The sequence below is a fragment of the Sturnira hondurensis genome, unplaced genomic scaffold, assembly GCF_014824575.4.
Source record: "Sturnira hondurensis isolate 20B ecotype Veracruz unplaced genomic scaffold, ASM1482457v3 Scaffold0022542, whole genome shotgun sequence".
Taxonomy (NCBI): Eukaryota; Metazoa; Chordata; class Mammalia; order Chiroptera; family Phyllostomidae; genus Sturnira; species Sturnira hondurensis.
Window position 1 is genome coordinate 1,621,792 of NW_028095173.1, and position 9,116 is coordinate 1,630,907.

The window sequence follows — 9,116 nt, forward strand, 5'->3', positions numbered from 1 at the left end:
CAGTCACGTCACTGCTCCGCGCCGGAAGTCTATTTTGCAGGTCTCTTCTCAGCGCCTTCCCCTTCTTCGGCCGCACCGGATCCCGGATCATGAGCCGAAAGAGGCAGCACCTGGTCCCGGAGACGTTGGGACTGAAGAGGCGGCGGGATCCAGGGCATGCAGAGGGAGACCCTTTGAGGGGCGAGGCAGGTAACCGTTGACGACCCCGCGGCACGGCTCGGGAAGTCAGCGCGAGCTGCCTCGCCTCCCCTCACACTGGATGTTGGGAGGACAGCACCCCCATAAGCGTCCCCCGCCCTAGTTCACGTCCCAGTGACCAGGCCTCTCCGCCCAGGGTCGGCGCGCGCGGCAGTCGCGGAGCTGGTGCGGCTGTTCCCCCGAGGTCTGTTCGAGGATGCGCTGCCGCCCATCGCGCTGAGGAGCCAGGTGTACAGCCTTGTGCCAGACCGGACTGCGGCTGACCGGCAGCTGGTGAGGGGCGTCGGAGCCACTGACCGAAGCAGCACTCAGGCTCTCGTTCCGCCAGCCATCCTGCCATTCAGCAAGCTTAGGTCGTTTTGGGCAAGGCACTGCGGTGCCAGGGAGAATGCTACAGACCCTGTTAAAGGACGCGCAGGCAGTGGGGAGCGTGACATATCGTGAAAATGGAACAGCGAAGCTTCTGTGGAAACGGAATCGTTGGGCATGATTGGAGCCTGCAGTGCTGGAGTGCAGGCAGACGTCAAATTACAACAGGCCTTGAGCATCAGTGTTGTTTCTGCTTTACACCGAAGACGATGAGTTTAGAGCATATTAAACAGGAGAGGGAGCGGTGTGTTGCGTGGTTTGGAGGTAGTGAGATGAGGCAGGGGGATCAATTAGAAGAAACTGCCGCTGAGAACCGATGAAGGCCTAAATTAGGGCAGTGTAGTAGGTAGGGAGAAGGTTGGGTGAGGGTGAGGGATGTAGGAAGTGGCAAGAGGGAGGAATCCAAGATAACTCTCAGATTTTATGGATGACAGACTGAGAGGTTGGTTGGTGGAGTGAATAGAGGAATACATTGATTTGTTGGGTAGAAATGATCCAGGACTTAATTTTATGCAAGTTGAGTTGGAGGTACTTGTGGAGAGTCCAAAAGCAAATGTGTGGTAGGCAGTTGCATGTGAAGGTTTGGAGAGAATTCTGGGCCTGTGATTTAGAATCGGAAGTTATTGAGAAGTGAGAGGTGGTTCAAAGTCTGTGGATGTGGGTGAGATCGGATTGGAAGAGTGAGTAGAGGGATGATTTTTAACCTTTTACAAACTTTAGTAAATAATGAAAGCAATGGCTCTCTTTACAAAAAAAATGCATATACGCCACATATATACACAAGATACTTGTACAATTTGGGAGGAAAGTGTTCAACAGATCTTCTGAGGCCCACGGCCAAGGGCTTCAGGTCATAGTGAAAGACAATTGGGCCAGACCCCCACCATGCTGGGATATTCCAATATTTAAGGCAGGGTTTCTCAGAGTGTGTCCTGGGTTCTATATCAGAATTATTTGGGCTGGTTCTACAAAAATGCTCAGGCTAATGAATTAAGGTCTCTTGGGGTAGGACCTGGTAATCTACATTTTGAACTACTGCCCCAAGTGATTCTTAATGTGCCTTAAAATCTGAGATCCCCAATGTAAGGGGAAAGCAGAGGAAGAGGAGTCTGGGAAAGAGGCTGAGAAGGAATGGCTAGAGTTAGGGTAACCCTGGAAGAGGCCTATTGTGAAAGGAGAGATTTTCAACAAGGTATTTGGTGCTTTTAAACCCATGACTCAGGGCAGTGGTCTGTGAGGAGGTCAAGAAAAATAATATCCCAAATCTGTCCGTTGGGTTTAGCAGGTAGAAGGTTAATGCGGCAACCTGTTGGAAAGAAGAGGGAAGAATGGGAAGATGGAGACCAACTCCAGTCTCATGAGGAAGCGAGTCCGGTGGAACCACTCTCATATATATAGCACTTGTTTTTAATCTAATTGACTGGTGTTAGCCTGTTTTAAAAACTTTAAAAGTTGGCACAAAAGAAAACATAAACATGTGCACACACAATTTAAAGAGTATTTACAAACCGTATACCCATTTAACCACCACCCAAGTTAGTCTGTAGAACTTGGCCAGCATCCAACATACATCACTTTCCATTCAAAAGGCCCTATGTCCCTGGAAGGTGACTGCTGTCCTGACTGGTATGGCAGTTGTTCCTTCAGTTCTCTTTATGCCACCTATGTGTTTATCCATGATCAGCATAACTCAGTTTTACCCACTTTTGAGCTCGATATAAACAAAGTCATACTGAGTGTATTTATGTCTTGTTTCTTTTTTAAATATATTTTATTGATTATGCTATTACAGTTGTCCCATTTTCCCCTTTCACTCCCCTCCACCCTGCACACCCCCTCACACCTGCATTCCCTCCCTTTAGCTCATGTCCATGTGTCATACTTATAAGTTTTTTAGCTTTGCATTTCCCATACTATTCTTGCCCTCCCCGTGTCTATTTTCTGTCTATCATCTATGCTACTTACTCTCTGTACCTTCTCCCCCCTTCTCCTCCTCCCCCCACTCCCCTGTTGCTAACCCTCCATGTGATCTCCATTTCTATGGTTCTGTTCCTGTTCTAGTTGTTTGCTTAGTTTGTTTTTGTTTTAGGTGTGGTTGTTAATAACTGAGTTTGATGTCCTTTTACTGTACATATTTTTTATCTTCTTTTTCTTACATTAGTCCCTTCAACATTTCATATAATAAGGGCTTGGTGATGATGAACTCCTTTAACTTGACCTTATCTGAGAAGCACTTTATCTGCCCTTCCATTCTAAATGAAAGCTTTGCTGGATAAAGCAATCTTGGATGTAGGTCCTTGCCTTTCATGACTTGAAATACTTCTTTTCAGCCCCTTCTTGCCCGTAAGGTCTCTTTTGAGAAATCCGCTGACAGTCTGATGGGAACTCCTTTGTAGGTAACTGTCTCCTTATCTCTTGCTGCTTCTAGGATTCTCTCCTTCATTTTAATCTTAGCTAATGTAATTATGATGTGCCTTGGTGTATTCCTTCTTGGGTCCAACTTCTTTGGGACTCTCTGAGCTTCCTGGACTTCCTGGAAGTCTATTTCCTTTGCCAGATTGGAGAAGTTCTCCTTTATTATTTGCTTAAATGACTTTTCCACTTGTTGCTCTTCCTCTTCTCTGGTACCCCTATAATTTGGATGTTGGAACATTTAACGATGTCCTGGAAGTTCCTAAGCCTCTCCTCATTTTTCTCGAATTCTTGTTTCTTCATCCTTTTCTGTTTGGTTGTTTCTTTCTTTTTTCTGGTCTGTACCGTTGATTGAGTCCCCGTTTCCTTCTCATCACTATTGGTTCCCTGTACATTTTCCTTTATTTCACTTAGTGTAGCCTTTATTTTTTCATCTATTTTGTGACCAAATTCAACCAATTCTGTGAGCATCATGATCACCAGTGCTTTGAACTGTGCATCTGATAGGTTGGCTATTTCTTCATCGCTTAGTTGTATTTGTTCTGGAGCTTTGATCTCTTCTTTCGTTTGGGCCATTTTTTTTTCTGTCTTATGCACCTGTTACATGTAGGGGGCGGGGCCTTAGGTGTTCGCCAGGGCGGGGCAAGCCAGTCACTGTGTTGTGACACTGTATGTGGGGCAGGGGTCTGAGAGGAAACAATGGTGCTTGCTCCACTCTCTGCCGGATTTCAGTCACTTCTCCCACTTCCCCCAAGCAAACTGGGCCCTTCTGGTGCTGATTCCTGGGTGGGTGAGTTTGTGTATGTTCTAGGACCCTGTGGGTCTCTCCAATGAACTCTCCTGTGAGGCTGGGAGTCTCTCCTGGTGCCTCAATCCCCACAGGTGTTTTCAATTGGTGTTTTGAGGCTTTACTTTCCGGCGCTGGGACTCTGGGTGGCACAGTCTGTCTTGCTCCCCAGTTTTGCCTGGTTTATCTGCATGCAAATGTGGGGCCACCCAGTCTGCCAGCCGCCTTCCCTGTTCCACAATCCACTGCCTTGCTGGGTCCGCCAGCCACCACTTTGCTGAGACCCCTCTCTGCCTGGCCGCCAGACTCGGCCCCTCCTACCAGTCCGGATGAATGTGTCTACTTGAACTCTTTGGTTGTTGGACTTCCATACAGTTCAATTTTCTGTCACTACTGGTTGTTATTTTGTTTCTAAATTTTTGAACAGTGTATTTCTCCTCAGGTTTTTCTTGGTCAGTTTCACCACTGACTTAACGTTAATAGTCTCTCAATGTTAATAGCTTTATTGCTCTCTTGTCCACATGCTTTCTGTTTCATTAATCTGTTTCCCCTCTACTGTTTGGTTTATTTTACTTTCTTTTTTCATGAATTTTTATCCTCATTTTCTCTCTTTCTCTCATCCTCACCGGAGGACATTTTTTTCATTGCTTTTAGAGGGGTGGGGGAGAGAGAAACACTGATGTGAGAGAGAAACATTGATTGGTTGCCTCCTTTATGCGCTTTGTCCAGAGTTCTTATGCACCCTGAACAGGGATCAAACCTACAACCCAGGTACGTGCCCTGACTGGGAATTGAACCTGCAACCCTTCAGTTACATGATGATGCTCCAACCAACTGCGTCACACCAGCTGTGGCTATTTCTCTCTCTCTTCCCCGTCTCTCTTCCTCCCCTGTCTCTCTCTTTCTCTCTCTTAATTCTTACCCGAGGATTTATTTTATTTTATTTTATTTTATTTTAGAGAAAGGAAGGGAGGGGGGTGGAGAGAGAGAGAGAGAAGTCCAGAGAAACATCCATGTGAGAAAGAAATATTGAGCAGTTGCTTCCTGTATGCACCCCAACTGGGGACTGAATCCACAACCTAGGTATGTGCCCTGACTGGGAGTCGAACCCTCAACCAGGTCACCCACCCAGCCAGGGCTGTTCTCTCTTCTAATAGATAAATGCAGGGCAGGCTGTAGTTTTCCACTAAGTATTGAGATTTATCTGTCTCCCAAGTTTTGGTATATATTTCCATTATGATTCATTTAAAAAATGTCTTCTAATTTGGCTCGTGATTTGTTTTCTTTGATTCCGTGGTTTGGTTAGTAATGTATGTCTTAATTTTTAAACATTTTCATATTACTTTGTTGTTACTGATTTCTGGCATAAATGACATTGTGGCCAGAGAACATATGGTTTCAATCCTTTGAAACTTATTGAGACTGGCTTCATCCTTTGTGGTCAGTTTTGTTAAATATTGTACATATATTTGAGAAGAATATGTATTATTCAGTTATTAATTTCTTAGTAACTGGTGTTACTGTTCAAGTCTTCTGGTTCCTCACTGATTATTTTGTCTTGTTCTATGAATTAATGGGAATTGGATCAATACACTTTTGTGGTTATGGATGTGTTATGCATTGTACCTTCTCTTTGTATCCTTTAAGTCTCTTAGTCTCTTGTCTGTGTTTTCTGTCTTTTTGATGGTCTTTACTATAGTGTGGTTCATTGTTTTGATCTGTCTTGCAGATTAGTAGCTTTTTATTTAGCTGTGTCTTAATTCATTAAACCCATCCATCAAGTCCTTAATTGCACTTTCCAGTTATAGAATTTCTATGTGGATTTTAAAAATATATCATGTTGATTTTTTAAGGTAATTTTTAAAAAAAGATTTTATTTATCTTAGAGGGAAAAGAGGGAGAAAGAGAGGGAGAGAAACGTTAATGTGTGATTGCCTCTCATATGCCCCCTACTGGGGACCTGGCCCACAACCCAGGCATGTGCCCTGACTGGGAATGGAACCGGTGACCCTTTGGTTTGCAGGCCCATGCTCAATCCACTGAGCTACACCAGCCAGGGCTATCATGTTAATTTTTATAATTTCCTGCAGAAAAAGTCTGTCTTGGCTTTTATTTATTTCAGCATTATAAACATAGGGGCTTTTTAAACATTTTTTTAATTTATTGATGAGAGAGAGAGAGCAAGAAAACGTCAGTTTGTTGCTGCAGTTGCTTATGCATCATTGGTTGCTTCTTGTATGAGCCCTCACTGGAGACTGAACTTGCAACCCTGGCATATCAGGATGATGCCCTAACGAACTAAGCTACTCAGCCAGAGCTTTAATAGTCTGTTTTTGATAATTCCTTGGTAACATGTCTTTTGGGGTCTGTTTCTATTGTCTTTCTTTTGAATTTGTTTCCTTGTGTGTCCTGTTATTTTTGACTGTGCTGGACAGAGTTGCCTAAATCATCACATGTCTTCCACATTCCAATTACTTCTATGAATTCTTTTGTTCATTTATTATTTTGTGAGCTCTTTGATGCTTAACAATTTTTAAAATAATATTTTATCCAACATTTTAATTAATTTTCAGCAGGTAGGTTGGTTCTTGCTGTACTCTTAGAAACAGTGGTCCTGGTTGATTTTTATTTGTTTTAAATCTTTTATCTTGTATTCCTCTCCACTTTCCTCTACCCCAAATCTAGACTGTTAATTCCTTAAGGACAGGGCCTGTGTATTAATCACTGTTTTTTCTTAGTGTCAGGCATGTGACTGGTCTTAGAAAATGTGTGCTGATAGTTTGACACCACAGACGAGGTGGGTGGGTGGGTGGGCGGCCAGTTGGGAAAGACTCTGGTGATTTGCCTGCTTCCCCGTCCCCGCCCCAGAGTTTCCTTTACTTAGAGAAGAGCTCCCCGATGTGAGCCAGGCACCCAGAGTCTAGTGGAGCATCTTTCCCTGACACTTTTCTTTCCATTCCCATCTTTCTGGAGACAGAAAGAACTTCAGGAACAGGGGGAGATCAGAGTCGTCCAGCTAGGCTTCGACCTGGATGCCCATGGGATCATTCTCACCGAGGACTACAGGACCAGGGTGCGTGTGACTGTGCGTTTCATGGGGTGCGGGGTGGGCAGGCAGGGAGACTGGGGAAAGGAAGTAAAAAGAAAGGAGGCAGTTCTCCCACTCCGCAGCTCACAGAGGGCACAGGACAGGGCTCTGCTAAATAGTAATATGAGGCAGGAGGAGGAGGAAGAAAGATCTGAAAGCTGGAAGGAACCCAGCAGAAGAGAATCTGCCTCCTGCCTGCAGGTGAATGTCCTGGCAGGGAGGCCACAGCAGACTCTCATCTCTGGTTCCAGGTCCTCAAGGCCTGCAGTGGGCGGTCATATGCTGGGGCTGTGCAGAAGTTTCTGGCTTCGGTGCTTCCAGCCTGTAGGGACCTTAGTGTCCAGCAGGACCAAATGACACAGACCTTTGGCTTCACAGACACAGAGATCACGTGAGACTTGGGGACTTGGGGGACCAATCAAATCTGGCATCTGGCACCTCCCTGCCTTCCTCTCATCTAGCCTTGTCCTTTTCCTTTTGCTGAACCTGCCCAAAAGGTTTACTTTAATTTTAGTAAAATGATCTAAATTTGTATTCCTCCTGCAAGGTAAGATGCCTGTCTTACTTGGGGCCTTGGAAAGAGCCCTGGATGAAAATTCAGGCCATCTGGGTGGCTAGTCAGACGCGTGTAGAGGCCTCCAGGGACCACAAATGCCTGATGTGAATCTTGCTGATACTAAGAATGGGAGTGGTAGGAGCTAAAGCACTCACTTGCAGAAGAACAGCACCCAAGCATGGGTGAGATAAAATTACCAGTGCAGGGCTGATGTCAATGTGCCTGGCTCAGGCTCCCTGCTTTGTAACTCATGGTGTGTGTGAAGGCGTTTTCTGAACTTCTTGGTAGATGTGGGAGGAGCTGTGGTGAAGTATGCGTAGTCAGTGGCAGGAGCACCGAGAAAAGACCCACATTTCTGGGGGAACTGAGGGTGTCAGGGCTTGTGGTCAGGAAGGCTTCTGAGAGCAGTCTTGGGGAACTAGCAGCAGGTAAAGAGTGGGGGAAGGGCAGTTGGGCAGGTGAATGGGATCAGAGGACTGCTGGGCAGCGGGTTGGGTATCTGTTATCCAGTCCCTTTGCCTGGTTGTTTGTGTTTCGGGAGACAGAGTCCAAACATTAGCAAACAGGGAGGAGAGAGGATTCTCAGGGCCAAGGCCTCATCTTTCCTGGCTTCCCACCCACTTAGGCAGCTGGTGAATGCTGGAATCTTCACCGTCCGAGATGCCGGGAGTTGGTGGCTGGCTGTGCCTGGAGCTGGGAGATTCATTAAGTATTTTGTTAAAGGTACCCTGTCTGCAACTCAAGCCCTCAGCCCCTCAAAAACACCTTTCAATCGCTTCTCTGGCCTGCTGGCCTTACTCCGCACTCCTGTGCCATCTCTCCTCCAGGGCGCAGGGCCGTCCTTGGCATGGTCCAGAAGGCCAAGTACCGGGAGCTACTCCTTTCAGAGCTCCTGGGCCGGCGGGCACCTGCCTCGGTGAAACTGGGCCTTGCCTACCACGTGCATGACCTCATTGGGGCCCAGCTGGTGGACTGGTGAGTCTTGCCTCCAGCTCTTTCTGGCAGTCGACAGAGCAGGGACCCAAAGCGTAGTCGGGTTTCCTCCCCACTCTTGCTTTCCTCCCTAGGGAAGCCCAGCTCTTCTCTCCCCGGAACCTGGGAACGTCCCCGGCCAAGTTCTGAGTTCTCTCTGGTGCTTGGGCCTATGAGTCTGGATCCCACCGTTTCTTTCTCTTGCGCAGTGTCTCCACCACTTCTGGAACCCTTCTGCGCCTGCCAGAGACGTGAGGATTCTACTCGTTGTGTCAAACCTCCCTGCAGTGGAGCGAGAGGGGCCCGGGAGTGTTACCCAGTGGTGGTCAAGACAGGGTCACCTTGCGAAAGCTTGGGGCTAGGACCGTGAGTGTTGGACTCACAAGTGTGTGACGTCAGACGTGACTGCTGCTGATGACCTGGGCTCCGAGCCAGTGGTGAGGTCTGGGCAGTGCTGCTCTGCCCTTCCATGGGAGTGGAGTTAGAAGGCGTGCCGAGCCATGGCCGCTACCTTTTCTGCAGCGAGGTGCTACTGTTAACTGTTCCGGGCTAGGAGGGTAGGGTTTCCAAGGAGGCTGGTGGGGGCAGGCGGGATTCTCTTCCCTATATGCTGGATTGAAGCTGCCAAATAAAGTATTTCTGATGGTGCTGTTTCCTGGGTGTCTCGTGTGATGCGTTGTGTGCTGCTCGTTTTAGGGTAGAGGTAAGGCCACACTTGGGCCTAACCTATGCCT

General features: G+C 47.0%; 1 protein-coding gene across 4 annotated transcripts; it reads left to right on the plus strand.

The window, feature by feature from the left end:
- Positions 1-10: 10 nt before the first annotated feature.
- Positions 11-9,038, plus strand: WHR1 (winged helix repair factor 1). 4 transcript variants are annotated; one of them, XM_037035611.1, is made up of 7 exons: positions 11-189; positions 302-471; positions 6,744-6,839; positions 7,106-7,245; positions 8,036-8,133; positions 8,238-8,385; positions 8,592-9,038. In XM_037035611.1, the coding sequence occupies exons 1-7, from the start codon at positions 90-92 to the stop codon at positions 8,635-8,637; spliced, it is 798 nt and encodes a 265-aa protein (XP_036891506.1). In that variant the 5' UTR covers positions 11-89; the 3' UTR covers positions 8,638-9,038. The 4 variants fall into 4 exon arrangements, with proteins under 4 accessions (XP_036891506.1, XP_036891508.1, XP_036891507.1 ...); XM_037035613.1 differs by lacking the exon at positions 302-471 and adding an exon at positions 1,850-1,941; XM_037035612.1 differs by having other exon boundaries at positions 12-189; positions 335-471.
- Positions 9,039-9,116: the final 78 nt, after the last annotated feature.